The sequence below is a fragment of the Mesoplodon bidens genome (genome assembly GCF_964165515.1).
Source record: "Mesoplodon bidens genome assembly, chromosome: 4".
Taxonomy (NCBI): Eukaryota; Metazoa; Chordata; class Mammalia; order Artiodactyla; family Ziphiidae; genus Mesoplodon; species Mesoplodon bidens.
In genome coordinates, this window is record NC_138160.1 from 132,543,613 (window position 1) to 132,561,965 (window position 18,353).

General features: G+C 41.6%; 1 protein-coding gene across 2 annotated transcripts in view; it reads right to left on the bottom strand.

Moving 5' to 3' along the window:
* Positions 1-18,353, bottom strand: part of FAM114A2 (family with sequence similarity 114 member A2) — a 43,351-nt gene that overhangs the window by 14,024 nt on the left and 10,974 nt on the right. For both annotated transcript variants that reach the window (XM_081230934.1, XM_081230935.1), the window contains exons 9-11: positions 7,553-7,632; positions 2,020-2,142; positions 1,396-1,535 (exon numbers count right to left, since the gene is read on the bottom strand). In XM_081230934.1, coding sequence (XP_081087060.1) covers positions 1,396-1,535; positions 2,020-2,142; positions 7,553-7,632 — 343 coding nt within the window. The remainder of the gene's footprint in view (positions 1-1,395; positions 1,536-2,019; positions 2,143-7,552; positions 7,633-18,353) is intronic.

Sequence of the window (18,353 nt, forward strand, 5' to 3'; positions counted from 1 at the left end):
TGAAATCACTTATATGAGGAATCTAAAAAATACAACAAACTAGTGAGTATACCAAAAAAGAAGCAGACTCATAGATATGGAGAACAAACTAGTGGTTACCAGTGGGGAGAGAGAGGGAGGGGCAATATAGGGGTGGGGAAGTGGGAGGTACAAACTACTGGGTGTAAGACAAGCTCAAGGATGGGGAATATAGCCAATATTTTGTAATAACAACATGGGGAATATAACCAATATTTTGTAATAACTGTGAATGGAAGGTAACCTTCAAAAATTTTATAAGACTTTTTTTATTAAAAAATAAATTAAAAAATAAAACAAAATAAAAATCCTACCCTTGAGGAGGTTAAACTGATCAATGTAATAGTGAATTAGAGTTAAAGAAAAGAAAAAAAGAATGAGAAAATGGTAGAAGATAGTATTAGATAGGGTGGTGAAAAAAGGACCCTCTAAGAAGTAAAGGAAATTCAGTGAAGGAAAGAGCCATGACTGGAAGAGCATTCCATGCAGTGGAAATAGCTAGTTTTCCAAAGAATAGTCTGCTTTGGGATTGTGAATCCCTCATCCTAAGGATGTTTAAGACAAAACTAGGCCCCTCCTTACAGGATATTGTAGAGAGGCAGTGAAACCGTAGGTGAAGAAATGGCCCAGAGAACATCAAGGGTCCCTTTCAATCCTAACACACTAGACACTCTCACTCATGTTTTTTTCTCCAATGAAAATTCTCATTATTTAATTAGGAGATTTATTTAGAAAACAGTAGGGGTTTTTTTCCTCCTGTGACTACCTACATTCTATCATTTTTCAAAGGTTTGTTCAAAACCAGCAATATACTGGAAAAAAAAGGGTTTGAAACTTAGATAGACCTGGGTTTAAATCCCAGTCTGAACAACCTGGGCATAATTTACTTAACTTCTCTTATGTTTGTGTTTCCTCATTTTTAAAGTTGGACTGATCATTTATCTTGAGGGTTGCTTTTAAAGATTAGAAATGATACACATAAATCCCTTAGCATGGGACCTGGCATATAATTAGCACTCAATAACCAACAACTGTTAGTAAGAACTGAGGTTATTAGAACTATTTTCTGTTTTCACTTATGCAAAATTCTACTTCAATTAAGGTCAGTGATCTGAAAAAAAAAAAAAACTAGTTTTCCAAGTATGAGTTGGTTAATAAAAAAGGGCAGATTTATAATATAGATTTATGGCTCAATGAAAATAAACAACACCCTGGGCTACTTATTAACTAAAACCCAAAATGAACAAACCTCTAAGATGTGAATGGTGCAATGTGAACAGCAACGTATTGAGAGGAAAGTTTCTAAACCTTTGGAAAGACACTGAGAAAACCCTTTCAGCAAACTGTATCATTTAGAGGGATACTCATTACACTTACTGGGAAAGGGCTCTGCTCCTGTCTATGGCTGTTACCTCCTGCTTCCTGCCATGCAGAACCAGAGCCGCTGTTTTGTGAAACAGTTCAATTGAGCAGGCAGTCAGTTCTGCTAGGCTCCTGATTGCAAATGCATGGATATCCTGGGAAAAACAAAAGAAAGCATAACAAAACAGAGCATTGTTTTTTTTAATACAAGAGGAAATGACACCACCCTGCTTCTCCCATACTGAAGTATACAATACCTTGAAAGCAACAGAGACTAACAGCTGCCCTTCAATAAACCTCCTCTTCTTCCATAGTAGTTATATAATTTTATAACTGGGTTCATATAGCTATAAAAACAGAGGCTCCCCTGAAGTCAGGTGTGACCATGGGACTAAGTTTTAGCCAAAAGATCTGAATAAAAAGTGTCATGTGCAGCTTCTGGGAAACTCATGACGCCACATACATGTACCCTTTGTCTCTGTTTCTTCACTCCTTGCATCCTACAGTCTAGAACTAAGATGTTGCAATCTTGGATCACAAGGTAGAAATTATGGATAGCAGTACAACAAAACAGGTGCTTACATCCCTAACTGTGATACCACATTGAAAAAAAAAAAAAGCCTTAGTTGTTTTCATTACCTCTATTGAATTGTTATTGATTTGCTCAATTTTTTCTGCTTCCAACTGTTTTTTTCCTTCTTCCTTCTCCTCTAATGGTTTGGCCAGAGATGTCCTGATCCATTCACAGGCTGTATTTCTTGCCTAAATAAGAAAAAGATTATAGTTGGCCCTCCATCTTCACAGGTTCCACATCTTCAGATTCAACCAACCACGGACTGAAAATATTTGGAAAAAAAAAAAATCCAGAAAGTTCCAAAAAGCAAAACCTAAATTTGCCAAGTGCTGGCAACTTAAATAGCATTTACATTGTATGTACAACTATTTGCACAGCATTTATACTGTATTAGGTATTATAAGCAATCAAGAAGTGATTTAACATATACCAGAGGATGTATGTAGGTTATATGCAAATACCACACCATTTTATATCAGGGACTTGAGCATCCCTCAATTTTGGTATCAACAGGGGGCCCTGGAACCAGGATACCTCTGAGGATATCAAGGGATGACTGTACAGTCCATCAGCAATTCGATTCAGCTCACCAAGATTACTGTGCACCCACCAGGAACATTTTAGCATCATGGAAGTCAGTGTTCTTGTTCTCACCCAAACAAACATACCATCTAGCTTTTCAGTACTTAACTTACTAGATCTCCTTACAACACTTAACATTTGTGACCACACATTCCCTCTAATCCTTTGGCTTTTTTTAAACTGAGGTGTACCTTACACACAGTAAAGTGTGCAAATCTTCAGAGCATGACAGGTTACATGTGTATATGCCTGCATAACTGTGACCCAGATCAGGATACAGAACTTTCCCATCACTCTAGGAAGTCCCCCATACCCCTTCTTAGTCCCGAATAGCAGCCTTGGCTCTCTACTTATCTCACCCTACTCCCTTCCCTCTCCATCGATCCTATTTCAGTAATTTTAACTATTCCCTACCTGCTGCTGACTCCTGAATCCTTATTTCCAGCACTAACTTCTGAAAACAACATATTCCAACTCCCTTCTGGACATACGCATCAGAATATCCTTTAGGCATCTGTCTCACATATAACATGTGCAAAATTTAAATTCATCATCTTTCTCTCCCTATCCCTAAATTTTTCATCCTCTCTTATTCCCCTGAGCTTTAGAAGAACCATCATATACCAGTCATACAAGCCAAAATACACGAGCCATCCTAGATTTTTCCTTTCCAATCACCAAGATAGTCTGATTTTACTGTACACATTTCTCCACTTTGCTCTTCCTCTCTATTACCACCACTTAAGTTCAAATCTACTCTATGGCAAGAGCACTCTGACTGGTCTCCCTGCTTCTGATATGGCTCCTCTTAAATCCATCTTCCCTAATGGTACCAGTGATCTATCTAAGCCCATAGCTGATCCCTCTGCTTTTCTTCAATGGCTCTCCATCCACTAGATCATGCTCTTTGACATGATCTAAAAAGTGCCCATGACCTACTCTACCTACTTCTCTAGTTTCATCTCTTATCACTTCCCGCTTTATGATCTGATAATAATGACCTGTAATATGCCTGTTCTTTGTTCATTGTATTCCCTTAGTCCAAAGTGTCATTTCCATTTTTTTTTCCCCTAAATCAAGGAAACTCAATTTTCTTTCAATCCTCCACCCAAACACTGTCTGCTCCAAGTAACTTTCAAAGGCATCCAAGGAGATTGGGCACCTCAACAACCCTTTTCTGTACGTCCACAGTCCCCTAAGTACACCTTCAACTTAGTACTTACCAAAATACACTGGAATTAACTACGTGTTATCTCGTAAATAAAATACATTATTACGGAACAGTGGTGGTATCTTATTTGGATTAGTGCACCCAGATGTTCCCTATAGTGTTGAGAGATATCTACTGTTTTTACCTAGCTGGCATGTGTATCTCCTTTCTTTTGGTAGTAAGTCCTAGATTTTTCTCAGTTCATGTGGTTTGGATGGGGTTACTTTCATCCTCTGACTCCAAGGGTTGGCAAATGATTCAGGTTTAGCTACCAAGAAATTAATCCCCCTGTCTATACAGTAATTAGCTCATGGATGGAAAAGTGACCCAAGCTAGGTCAATGGGCATCAGTCTCAGGACATCTCATAAAATTACTGGGAAAGGGAAGCCCTCTTTCTGTTGGAGTTACTCAACTGGAAAAAGTCTCCTGAAGCTGCCAGTAATCATCTTACCATCATGTGGAAAAGCATCCCTAAGAATGAACAGAAGAAAGCAGAGTCAAGAGATGGAGAGGGGACAAGTTTCTGGGTGGAGAGCCATGCCTGAAGCCAGTGTTGCCCCTTAGTTTTCTAGTTTCGTGAGCTAATAAATGTGCCTTTTTCTTAAGCCAGTCTGACTTGAGTTTCTGTCATTTGCAACTGAGAAGAGTGCTGGTTTCTAATGAAATGTTTACTGTCATTAAATTAAGTCATCCACTTGAGTAACTTTATATACACAGAATGTGTTCAGAGCTGTAACCAGGCAATAGGAATCCAGAGAAGACGTTGAGAGTCATTCTGAAAACTGAGGGAATCACAGGCTTTATTACATACATAGTACTGGGGCTGAGCCTCTAAGGATCAATAAGTGGGGCTACACCCAAGGGTACAACAAGAATGAGCTAGAGCAGAACCTATGAACCCAGACAAAAAACAGACATTGATTTATGTGAGATGGAAAATAGAAGAAAAATAGAGAGATATAAGGCCACATAAAACAAAAAGAAATCTGATACTATAAATTTAACTTACTTGGAGGTATTTTAGTAGGCATAATACATACTCAAAATAACCTCTCTAATAAATACATTAAGTTATTATAATCTATTGTGCCAACTCAATGTAATTTATCATCCCTTTCAAAAAATATCAATGCTTGGGACTTCCCTAGTGGTGCAATGGTTAAGAATCTGCCTGCCAATGCAGGGGACACAGGTTCGATCCCTGGTCTGGGAAGATCACACATGACGCAGAGCAACTAAGCCCATGCGCCACAACTACTGAGCTTGCGCTCCACAGCCCCCGAGCCACAACTACTGAGCCTGCGTGCCACAACTACTGAAGCCCACGCATCTAGAGCCTGTGCTCCGTAACAAGAGAAGCCACTGCAATGAGAAGCCCACACACTGCAACGAAGAGGAGCCCTGGCTCGCCTTAACTAGAGAAAACCTGCACACAGTGACAAAGACCCAACACAGCCAAAAATAAATAAGTTAAATAAACTAAAAAAACAAACAAACCAATGCTAGCCACCCTCCACACCCAGAATTCAGTCTGGAACGTCCCACTGATGAGATCTAGAGACTTCGGAATTAAAAGGCACCTTTGAGCTTAGCTTCTCCAACAACTTATTTTTTTTTCGACCTGAAAAAAATGAGGCCTGGAGAACGAATGGGATTTGCCTACATCACATGTGAGAGTCAGAATAAGAATCAGAACTGTGTTCTCAGACTTTTGCTTCATTGCTTTTCCCTTGCATCATACAGACTCTCATATAAACTCCTGGAAATAATCAGGTCCTGATCCTTAATCATTCTACATCTTAAGTCTCAACACCCAAAATATAAGCAATACAAAGATTGCTTTTAGAGAATGACTAGGACTACCAGATAGGTAAGGGGTTACTTTTTTTTTTTTGCGGTACGCGGGCCTCTCACTGTTGTGGCCTCTCCCGTTGTGGAGCACAGGCTCCAGACGCGCAGGCTCAGCAGCCATGGCTCACGGGCCTAGCTGCTCCGCGGCATGTGGGATCTTCCTGGACCGGGGCATGAACCCGTGCCCCCTGCATTGGCAGGCGGACTCTCAACCACTGCGCCACCAGGGAAGCCCGATAATTTTATGAAAATACATTTGCACACAGTTAAGTGAATAAAGTGCTAAAGAATACATATATCAATAGTATGTTAACTTTTACATAAGAAGGATATAAGAAAATATATCTGCTTGTCTTTAAAATATATCTGCTATCTAAAAAAGAAACACAGGAAGGATATGCTGGAAAACAAGAAAGTTTAATATCTAAAAGGGGGCTTCCCTGGTGGCGCAGTGGTTGAGAGTCTGCCTGCCGATGCAGGGGACACGGGTTCGTGCCCCAGTCCGGGAAGATCCCACATGCCGTGGAGCGGCTGGGCCCGTGAGCCATGGCCGCTGAGCCTGCGCGTCTGGAGCCTGTGCTCCGCAACGGGAGAGGCCACAACAGTGAGAGGCCCGCGTACCGCCAAAAAAAAAAAAAAAATAGTCCCAGGGACTTCCCTGGTGGTCCAGTGGTTAAGACACCATACTTCCAGTGCTGGCGGCGGGGGGTGGGTGGGTGGGTGGGGGTGTGGTGCATGGGTTCTACTCCTGGTTGGGGAACTAAAGATCCTGCATGCCGCACGGTATGGCCAAAAAAAAAGTCCCAATAATAGTAATAACGTGTGTGTGTCTATGGGGGAGGTGGAGAGGAAGGGATAGGAAGAGGGAAAGAGAGAACACATTTGCAAGCACAAATGATGAAGCAAATGCAGTGAAATGTTAATAGGTGTATGTGCATAAAAGCTATATGAATGTTGTTTGTACTTTTCTTGCAACTTTTTTCTAACTTTGCTATTACTTCCAAAACAAAAAACACTATGACACAAGCTAGAAAGTGCCATAAAGTGCTACAAACAAGACAAGGGAGAGGAGCTGCTGAGGCAAGGTTCTGAAAAGCTTTCTTGGAGAATGCAGTGTTTTTAGTGGGCATGGGAGAGCAGGGTAACTTCCCTTAAGCATCCTATTCCTTACCGTGGGGTACGCAAGAGGTGACTGTGATGACTATACAATGGCTATCAGCTCTCCCTGGCCAGGAAGCAGTGTGTGCTGCTGCTAACCGATCTTAAGATATTTCTCGAGAAGAGGGTGAAGAGGCAGCAAGCAGCCCAAGATCCAGAGAATACTGTCCCAAGAGCTGGCACTGGCATATATGCTAGGCGGGTATTACCCTGGAAACAGTTATCTCCCGACCCACTCTGAGCTTTGACTGAAGTCCCTCTATGCTCCAGATGTGTGAAGACAGCTCAGGCATCACTACCAAAGACCAAGGCTCAGGCCATGGACTCTCTCATTTCCACATGCTAAGTGGTCATTATCTGAGTTACTGGGCTCTGGGAAATGGCAAACTCCAGCTACCTAAAGGCAGGGGCCACATCCCATCATCTCGGAATCACTCAGAGCCCTGAGAACAGTGAGCCCTCTATAGAGAACTAGCCCATTGGTATCATGATGGCTGGTGAGTGCTGCCAACTTTAAATGACCAATGCTATGGCCTAATTTAAGCTTTCAGACAAGCAAAGCATTCCAAATGGAAACAGGTGAGGATGGCAGATGTGTTGGGGGGCTGGGGGTAAGGGGGTGCAGTGTGAGCTTAGCACACTAACCTGCGAGACCAAGAGGGAGACAGGAGGTATGGAACTCAGAATATACCCTCGGTTTTGGTGACATCCTTGCCAGGAATTTACCACCTTACATTCTTTATCCACTAAATATATATATGTAAAAAATTGAAAATCAGCAAGAAGGAAAACTTACCCTAGTAAGTTTCTCCGATTTGGAGGAGACATGCAGCTGGGAAAATAGCTCTGTTATCTCTTTGGTAAAGTCTTCATACCCTAGAAAAACAAGTCCCACATAAAACACTGCAGAAAGACTGGTGAGGATCATTGCAGGGGGAGAGAAGAGGAATGACAGAAGCAGCTGTAGCAGTAGCAACAGCAGAAGCAAATTATATGAGCAAGGTGCTTTAGTGCTTACAGAATCCTTTTATGTATATTTTACTGATGAATTCTTCCAATAGGCTTCTAAAAAAAAGTGCATCATTATCCCATTTTAGAGATGAAGAAACCAGGGCTTGAAGAGGTTAATTTATATCCCCAAATCTCGTAACAAATTAGGAGTCAAACCTTGGGCTTCCCACCCCCAGTCCACAGCCTATGCTCTTTGTATTACATCCTAGAAGTATGAATGGAAAAGTGATGAAAGCAGAGTACTAAGCGGGTAAGAGGCATGTGCTTCCAAAGAAATGGAATTTAAGCTGGGACATAAAAAACAAGTACAAGTTAGCCAGGAGAATGGAAGAGCTTCAGGCAGAGAAAACAAGTACAAAGATCCAGAGGTGAAAGAAAGCGTGGCAAGAAGTTTAACATAGTTGGGAGTGTCCTAATGGAAGAGAGAGAAGAGGGGTAGAATGAAGTAGGAAAGTAAGCAGGATCCAGGTAATAAAGGGCATCATAAACCATGGTGAAGAATTCAAACTTTTATTAAGAGAATGAGGAGTTGCTGAATGGTTTTATACAGAGACAGGTAAGTCCAATTAAAATTTTAGAAAGATCACTTTAGCTCCTGGGTGGGAAAGAAATAAAAAGAGAAACTCGAAGGGAAGCAGGAAGCCTGAGGCGATATTCCAGGATCCAGATAAGAATAAGGGTAGATAATAAGAAAGGAAGAGGATTCCAGAATGTTGGAAGGATAGTAATGAAGCTGTTGGAATAAGCTTGATGAGCAATGATGTGGAACATGGAATACTTAATACCTGAGAAACATGAAAACAAACAGGTGAGTCAAGATCAAAAACAATCAACACATCCAAACAAACGACAGGAAATGGCTCTTTTCCTCTCTATTCATCTAAATCCTATCCAATCTCCTCTTTGAAGCCCAGCCCAAGTTTTCTCTCCACCAAAGACTACAGAGAGAAATCCTGTACACAGAAATCTCTTAGCACTTATAATCTATATGAATATTTCGTAGTCACCAGTTCATGGTTACCAGGGCAAATTACTACTGCTTCATACATGCTTTCTCCCCAGAATCCTTAGGAAAAAAATCTGTCTCAGTTCTTCTCTCTCCATCTGCTCTTCTGTCCTCTCCTGGCATTCAAGGCAGAGAATTCAAAGGGTTTAGTGATCCCAGGTATAACATAGTTTGGGAAAAGCTGATCTCACTAAATGATACAACTGTGACCTATATAACTCATGTAAACAACTCCTAAATCATATTCTACTAAAAACCTGACTCTCAGGAAGGCATTTTGCTTTCCCAGCTAAGCTTTAAATTTTGTGAGACAAGGGATGGATCTGAATCCAAGTGGGATGCAAGCACCTCAAAGGGTTCACAAAAAAACAGAGTGCAGGAGGAAAAAAATGCAACTTTTACGTGTAGTCATTTATCTCATTCTTCAAGAAGTACTTTTTTAGGATGTACTTTAGAATGTAAATAATAAATTACTATGGTAGTATGTGTGAATAATTTATACACATTCAAATATACACATATTGGGTCTAAGTGCTCAAAAACCTTTTACTGCTAAGGGATAATCAAAACATGTTTGCACCCCGGAGGAAGATGGCGGAAGAGTAAGACGCGGAGATCACCTTCCTCCCCACAGATACATCAGAAATTCATCTACACGTGGAACAACTCCTACAGAACACCTACTGAACGCTGACAGAAGACCTCAGACCCCCAAAAAGGCAAGAAGCTCCCCACATACCTGGGTAGGGCAAAAGAAAAAAAGAATAAACAGAGACAATAGGATAGGGACGGGACCTGCACCAGTGGGAGGGAGCCGTGAAGGGGGGAAGGTTTCTACACACTACAAGCCCCTTCGCGGGCGGAGACTGTAGGTGGCGGAGGGGGAAAGCTTCGGAGTAGCGGAGGAGAGCACAGCAACAGGGGTGCGGAGGGCAAAGCGGAGAGATTCTGGCACAGAGGACCGGTGCCCTCAGGCACACACCAGCCCGAGAGGCTTGTCTGCTCGGCCGCCGTGGCGGGCGGGGCTGGGAGCTGAGGCTCGGGTATCGGCTTTCAGTCGGAGCGCAGGGAGAGGACTGGGGCTGGCGGCAGGAAGAGAGCCTGAAGGGGTTAGTGCACCACGGCTAGCCCGGAGGGAGTCCGGGGAAAGGGTCTGGAGCTGCTGAAGAGGCAAGAGACTTTTTTCCCTTTTGTTTCCTGGTGCGCGAGGAGAGGGCATTAAGAGGGCTGCTTGCGGAAGCGCCGGAGACAGGCACGAGCCGCGGGTAAGGCACGGACCTCGGAGACGGGCGTGGGCCGCCGCCGCCGCCGCAGCCGCCGCCGCAGCCGCCGCCCGCCGCCGCGGCCCGCCGCCGCCGCCACCGCGGCCCGCCGCGGCCCGCCGCCGCTGCCGCCGCCGCCGCGGGGCCTGTGTGCGAGCGCGGGTCACTGTCCGCCCCGCCTTCCGGGGGGCCTGTGCACCCCGCCACTGCCGGGGTCCCCGAGACCCGGGGACGGCTTTCCCGGGAAAGCGCACGGAGCGCCACGGGCTGCTGCAACGTCACGCCGGCCTCTGCCGCCGCAGGCCCGCCCCACACTGCGCGCCCCTCCCTCCCCTCTGCCTGAGTGAGCCAGAGCCCCCGAATCAGCGGCTCCTTTAAACCCGTCCTGTCTGAGCGAAGAACGGACGCCCTCCGGCGACCTACGCGCAGAGGCGGGGCCAGGTCCAAGGCTGAGACCCGGGAGCTGTGAGAGCAGAGGCAGGGAAATCTCTCTGTGCAGCCTCGGAGGCAGCGGATTAAAGCTCCACGGTCCATTTGATGTGCCCTGCGTCTGTGGAGTGCATGAATGGACAGCGAATCATCCCAAATTGAGGAAGTGGACTTTGAGGACAAGATTTAAGACTTTCCCCCCTTTTCCTCTTTTTACAACGAATTATTCCAAATTAAGGAGGTGGACTTAGAGAGCAAGATTTCAGACTTCTCGCCCTTTTCCTCTTTTTACAACGAATTATCCCAAATTGAGGAGGTGGACTTGGAGAGCAAGATTTTTGATTTTTCCCCCTGCTCTCTTTTTGTGAATGTGTATGTGTAATCTTCTGTGTAAGATTCTCTCTGTATAGCTTTGCTTCCACCATATGTCTCAGGGTTCTATCGGTCCGGTTTTTTTTTTTTTTTTTTTTTCAATAATTACTTTCTAATTTTAATAACGCTACTATATTTCATACTTTATTCTATTTTACTTTACCTGCTCTTTCTTTTTTTCCTACTCTCCCTTCCTCCCTCCCTCCCTCCGCTCCTCCTTTCCTTCTTTCTTTTTCTTTCCTCCCTCCCACCCTTCTTCTTTCCACTTTCTTTTTCTTTCCTTCCTCCCTCCCTCCTGTCTTTCTTCCTTTCCTTCCTCCCTCCCTCCCTCCTTTCTTTCCTTCTTTCTTTCCATCCTTCCTCCCTCCCTCCCTCCTTTCTTTCTTCCTTCCTTCCTTCCTTTCTTCCCTTCTTCCTTTCTTTCCCTCTCTCTTTCTTTCTTCTACTAATTCTTTCTTTCTACTTTTTCTCCCTGTTACTCTGAGCCGGGTGGATGAAAGGCTCTTGGTGCTGCAGCCAGGAGCCAGTGCTGTGCCTCTGAAGTGGGAGAGCCAACTTCAGGACACGGGTCCACAAGAGACCTCCCAGCTCCACATAATATCAAGCAGCGAAAATCTCCCAGAGATCTCCATCCCAACACCAGCACCCAGCTTCAGTCAACGACCAGCAAGCTACAGTGCAGGTCACCCTATGCCAAGCAACTAGCAAGGCAGGAACACAACCCCACCCATTAGCAGAGAGGCTACCTAAAAACATAATAAGGCCATAGGCACCCCAAAACACACCACCAGACGTGGACCTGTCCACCAGAAAGACAAGATCGAGCCTCAACCACCAGAGCACAGGAATTAGTCCCCCCCACCAGGAAGCCTACACAACCTACTGAAACAACCTTAGCCACTGGGGTCAGACACCAAAAACAACGGGAACTACGAATCTGCAGCCGGCAAAAAGGAGACCCCAAACACAGTAACATAAGCAAAATGAGAAGGCAGAAAAACACACAGCAGGTGAAGGAGCAAGATAAACACCTACCAGACCTAACAAATGAAGAGGTAATAGGCAGTCTACCTGAAAAAGAATTCAGAATAATGATAGTAAAGCTGATCCAAGATTCTATTTCCATGATCCATAATCTTGGAAATAGAATAGACAACATGCAAGAAACAGTTAACAAGGACCTAGAAGAACTAAAGATGAATCAAGCATTGATTAAAAACACAATAAATGAAATGAAAAATACTCTAGATGGGATCAATAGCAGAATAACTGAGGCAGAAGAACGGATAAGTGAGGTGGAAGATAAAATAGTGGAAATAACTGATGCAGAGCAAAATAAAGAAAAAAGAATGAAAAGAACAGAGGAGAGACTCAGAGATCTCTGGGACAACATTAAACGCACCAACATTCGAATTATAGGGGTTCCAGAAGAAGAAGAGAAAAAGAAAGGGACTGAGAAAATATTTGAAGAGATTATAGTTGAAAACTTCCCTAATTTGGGAAAGGAAATAGTTAATCAAGTCCAGGAGGCACAGAGAGTCCCATACAGAATAAATCCAAGGAGAAATACACCAAGACACATATTAATCAAACTGTCAAAAATTAAACACAAAGAAATCATATTAAAAGCAGCAAGGCAAAAACAACAAATAACACACAAGGGAATCCCCATAAGGTTAACAGCTGATCTCTCAGCAGAAACCCTACAAGCCAGAAGGGAGTGGCAGGACATAATTAAAGTGATGAAGGAGAGAAACCTGCAACCTAGATTACTCTACCCAGCAAGGATCTCATTCAGATTTGATGGAGAAATTAAAACCTTTACAGACAAGCAAAAGCTGAGAGAGTTCAGCACCACCAAACCAGCTTTACAACAAATGCTAAAGGAACTTCTCTAGGCAAGAAACACAACAGAAGGAATATACCTACAATAACGAACCCAAAGCAATTAAGGAAATGGGAATAGGAACATACATATCAATAATTACCTTAAATGTAAATGGACTAAATGCTCCCACCAAAAGACACAGAGTGGCTGAATGGATACAAAAACAAGACCCATATATATGCTGTCTACAAGAGACCCACTTCAGACCTAGAGACACATACAGATTGAAAGTAAAGGGATGGAAAAAGATATTCCATGCAAATGGAAATCAAAAGAAAGCTGGAGTAGCAATTCTTATATCAGACAAAATAGACTTTAAAATAAAGACTATTAGAAGAGACAAGGAAGGACACTACATAACGATAAAGGGATCGATCCAAGAAGAAGATATAACAATTGTAAATATTTATGCACCCAACATAGGAGCACCTCAATACATAAGGCAAATACTAACAGCCATAAAAGGGGAAATCGACAGTAACACAATCATAGTAGGGGACTTTAACACCCCACTTTCACCAATGGACAGATCATCCAAAATGAAAATAAATAAGGAAACACAAGCTTTAAATGATACATTAAACGAGATGGACTTAGTTGATATTTATAGGACATTCCATCCAAAAACAACAGAATACACATTTTTCTCAAGTGCTCATGGAACATTCTCCAGGATAGATCATATCTTGGGTCACAAATCAAGCCTCGGTAATTTTAAGAAAATTGAAATTGTATCAAGTATCTTCTCCGACCACAATGCTATGAGACTAGACATCAATTACAGGAAAAGATGTGTAAAAAATACAAACACATGGAGGCTAAACAATACACTACTCAATAACGAAGTGATCACTGAAGAAATCAAAGAGGAAATTAAAAAATACCTAGAAACAAATGACAATGGAGACACGACGACCCAAAACCTATGGGACGCAGCAAAAGCAGTTCTAAGGGGGAAGTTTATAGCAATACAATCCCACCTTAAGAAACAGGAAGCATTTCGAGTAAACAACCTGACCCTGCACCTAAAGCAATTAGAGAAAGAAGAACAAAAATACCCCAAAGCTAGCAGAAGGAAAGAAATCATAAAGATCAGATCAGAAATAAATGAAAAAGAAATGAAGGAAACGATAGCAAAGATCAACCAAACTAAAAGCTGGTTCTTTGAGAAGATAAACAAAATTGACAAACCATTAGCCAGACTCATCAAGAAAAAAAGGGAGAAGACTCAAATCAATAGAATTAGAAATGAAAAAGGAGAAGTAACAACTGACACTGCAGAAATACAAAAGATTATGAGAGATTACTATAAGCAACTCTATTCCAATAAAATGGACAACCTGGAAGAAATGGACACATTCTTAGAAATGCACAACCTGCCAAGACTGACTCAGGAAGAAATAGAAAATATGAATAGACCAATCACAAGCACTGAAATTGAAACTGTGATTAAAAATCTTCCATCAAACAAAAGCCCAGGACCAGATGGCTTCACAGGTGAATTCTATCAAACATTTAGAGAAGAGCTAACACCTATCCTTCTCAAACTCTTCCAAAATATAGCAGAGGGAGGAACACTCCCAAACTCATTCTACGAGGCCGACATCACCTTGATACCAAAACCAGGCAAGGATGTCACAAAGAAAGAAAACTACAGGCCAATATCACTGATGAACATAGATGCAAAAATCCTCAACAAAATACTAGCAAACAGAATCCAAGAGCACATTAAAAGGATCATACACCATGATCAAGTGGGGTTTATCCCAGGAATGCAAGGATTCTTCAATATACGCAAATCAATCAATGTAATACACCATATTAACAAGTTGAAGGAGAAAAACCATATGATCATCTCAATAGATGCAGAGAAAGCTTTCGACAAAATTCAACACCCATTTATGATAAAAACCCTGCAGAAAGTAGGTATAGAGGGATCTTTCCTCAACATAATAAAGGCCATATATGACAAACCCACAGCCAACATTGTCCTCAATGGTGAAAAACTGAAACCATTTCCACTAAGATCAGGAACAAGACAAGGCTGCCCACTCTCACCACTCTTATTCAACATAGTTTTGGAAGTTTTAGCCACAGCAATCAGAGAAGAAAAGGAAATAAAAGGAATCCAAATTGGAAAAGAAGAAGTAAAGCTGTCACTGTTTGCAGATGACATGATACTATACATAGAGAATCCTAAAGATGCTACTGAAAAACTACTAGAGCTAATCAATGAATTTGGTAAAGTAGCAGGATATAAAATTAATGTACAGAAATCTCTGGCATTCCTGTACACTAATGATGAAAAATCTGAAAATGAAATCAAGAAAACACTCCCATTTACCATCGCAACAAAAAGAATAAAATATCTAGGAATAAACCTACCTAAGGAGACAAAAGACCTGTATGCAGAAAACTATAAGACACTGATGAAAGAAATTAAAGATGATACAAATAGATGGAGAGATATACCATGCTCCTGGATTGGAAGAATCAATATTGTGAAAATGTCTCTACTACCGAAAGCAATCTACAGATTCAATGCAATCCCTATCAAACTACCAATGGCATTTTTCACAGAACTAGAACAAAAAATTTCAAAATTTGTTTGGAAAAACAAAAGGCCCCGAATAGCTAAAGCAATCTTGAGAACGAAAAACGGAGCTGGAGGAATCAGGCTCCCTGACTTCAGACTATACTACAAAGCTACAGTAATTAAGACAGTCTGGTACTGGCATAAAAACAGAAAGATAGATCAGTGGATCAGGATAGAAAGCCCAGAGATAAACCCACGCACATATGGCCAACTTATCTTTGATAAAGGAGGCAGGAATGTACAGTGGAGAAAGGACAGCCTCTTCAATAAGTGGTGCTGGGAAAACTGGACAGGGACATGTAAAAGTTTGAGATTAGATCATTCCCTAGCACCATACACAAAAATAAGCTCAAAATGGATTAAAGACTTAAATGTAAGGCCAGAAACTATCAAACTCTTAGAGGAAAACATAGGTAGAACACTCTATGACATAAATCACAGCAAGATCCTTTTGGACCCACCTCCTAGAGAAATGGAAATCAAAACAAAGATAAACAAATGGGACCTAATGAAACTTCAAAGCTTTTGCACAGCAAAGGAAACCATAAAGAAGACCAAAAGACAACCCTCAGAATGGGAGAAAATATTTGCAAATGAAGCAACTGACAAAGGATTAATCTCCAAAATTTATAAACAGCTCATGCAGCTCAATAGCAAAAAAACAGACAACCCAATCCAAAAATGGGCAGAAGACTTAAATAGGCATTTCTCCAAAGAAGATATACAGACTGCCAACAAACACTTGAAAGAATGCTCAACATCATTAATCATTAGAGAAATGCAAATCAAAACTACAATGAGATATCATCTCACACCAGTCAGAATGGCCATCATCAAGAAATCTAGAAACAATAAATGCTGGAGAGGGTGTGGAGAAAAGGGAACACTCTTGCACTGCTGGTGGGAATGTGAATTGGTACAGCCACTATGGAGAACGGTATGGAGGTTCCTTAAAAAACTACAAATAGAACTACCATATGACCCAGCAATCCCACTACTGGGCATATACCCTGAGAAAACCATAAATCCAAAAGAGACATGTACCAAAATGTTCATTGCAGCTCTATTCACAATAGCCCGGAGCTGGAAACAACCTAAGTGTCCATCATCGGATGAATGGATAAAGAAGATGTGGCACATATATACAATGGAATATTACTCAGCCATAAAAAGAAACGAAACTGAGCTATTTGTAATGAGGTGGATAGACCTAGAGTCTGTCATACAGAGTGAAGTTAGTCAGAAAGAGAAAGACAAATACCGTATGCTAACACATATATACGGAATTTTAAAAAAAAATGTCATGAAGAACCTAGGGGCAAAACGGGAATGAAGACGCAGACCTACTTGAGAATGGACTTGAGGATATGGGGAGGGGGAAGGGTGGGCTGTGACAAGGCGAAAGAGAGGCATGGACGTGTATACACTACCAAACGTAAGGTAGATAGATAGTGGGAAGCAGCCGCAGAGCACAGGGAGATCAGCTCGGTGCTTTGTGACCGCCTGGAGGGGTGGGATGGGGAGGGTGGGAGGGAGGGAGATGCATGAGGGAAGGGATGTGGGAACAGATGTATATGTATGACTGATTCACTTTGTTATAAAGCAGAAACTAATTAAAAAAATAAATAAATAAACTTTAAAAAAAAAAAAAAAAAAAAAAACATGTTTGCATTTGCAACATGTATAGACCTGGAGGGTATTATGCTTAGAGAAATAAGTCAGATAGAGAAAGACAAAAACTATGTTATCACTTATATGTGGAATCTAAAAAATAAAACAAATTAGTATTTTAAAAAATAATAAGGTAAAATAAAATACAGGGGGAAAAAATGGAGATCCTTGTTGTGTACTCCCCACAGACTTGAGCATAAAAAGCAGTTGTTGCATTAGAATAAAGCATGTAAGGATGGAAGGGAGACAGGGTTAGTGCTTTGGAGGGACTCAGGAGAGAGGGTGGCACCTCAAGCAGGAAGTCTCCTAAAAAAGTGAAGGCATTGAGTATATAAGATAGAGGGACAAGGGCTAAGGATGCTGATGGAAACTGAAGATGATCAACATCGCCAGAACTAGGTTCTGTGGTTTTCTCTCCCCTCTGCTACCACTTTTTTAAAAAAAAACTTCATTAAGATGTAATTAAATACCAAGGTCAGTGCTGCATTCTCAACCAAAATCACTGCGGAGGGCCATTGGGAAGGGTGGCATGCAGCACTCCAGTGCTATCTTTGCAGAATCCTGATCTCAGGCAAACAGGGAATAAAAATACTATAGACACAAATCCATCTGTTTAGAAATTCCCTTAGAGTCCTCTGAATGGTATTTAAAGATCAGGATTTCTGATCACTATGTGAAGCCAGATGTCAGACTAAATTAAACAAATCCTGTTAATGGCACTATGTACAAATAACCTTAATTAAATTCATAAATAACCAGGGATTGTCACACCAGGGCTTAGTTAAGAACAATGGAGCAACTTAAGCAAATCAAAATTAATTTATGGGTTTCCTGCTAAGTGAGACTTTGGAAATGCACATCTTTATTTATTTACTTATGCCATCCTAATAATGAAAATAATAGCCACCATTGTTGAGTGTTTACTATGAGCCACACATTAAACATAATATTTCATTTAGTCCTTATAACAAACTGAGAGGAATTAGCTACCTCTACTTACAGTTGAGGAACCAGACACTCAGGGTTAAGTAATTTCACAAAGTTGCATGGCTTAATAAATGGCAGATCTTGATTTAGAACCCAGGTCTAACTCCAAAACCCATCCTTTTATCCACCATGCTTATTGCCTTCTCAATACCTCAAGACAGCTTTAAAAACTCATATTCAAGGACCATTTCATATCAGGACTCTTTTACACAGAGTAAGATACCATCTAGCAAGATATTACATAACCAGACAATTGGTTTAAGAAGATGTGGTATATATACACAGAAGGGACTACTACTCAGACATAAAAAGAATGAAATATTGCCATTTGCACCAACATGGATGGACCTAGAGATTATCATACTAAGTGAAGTC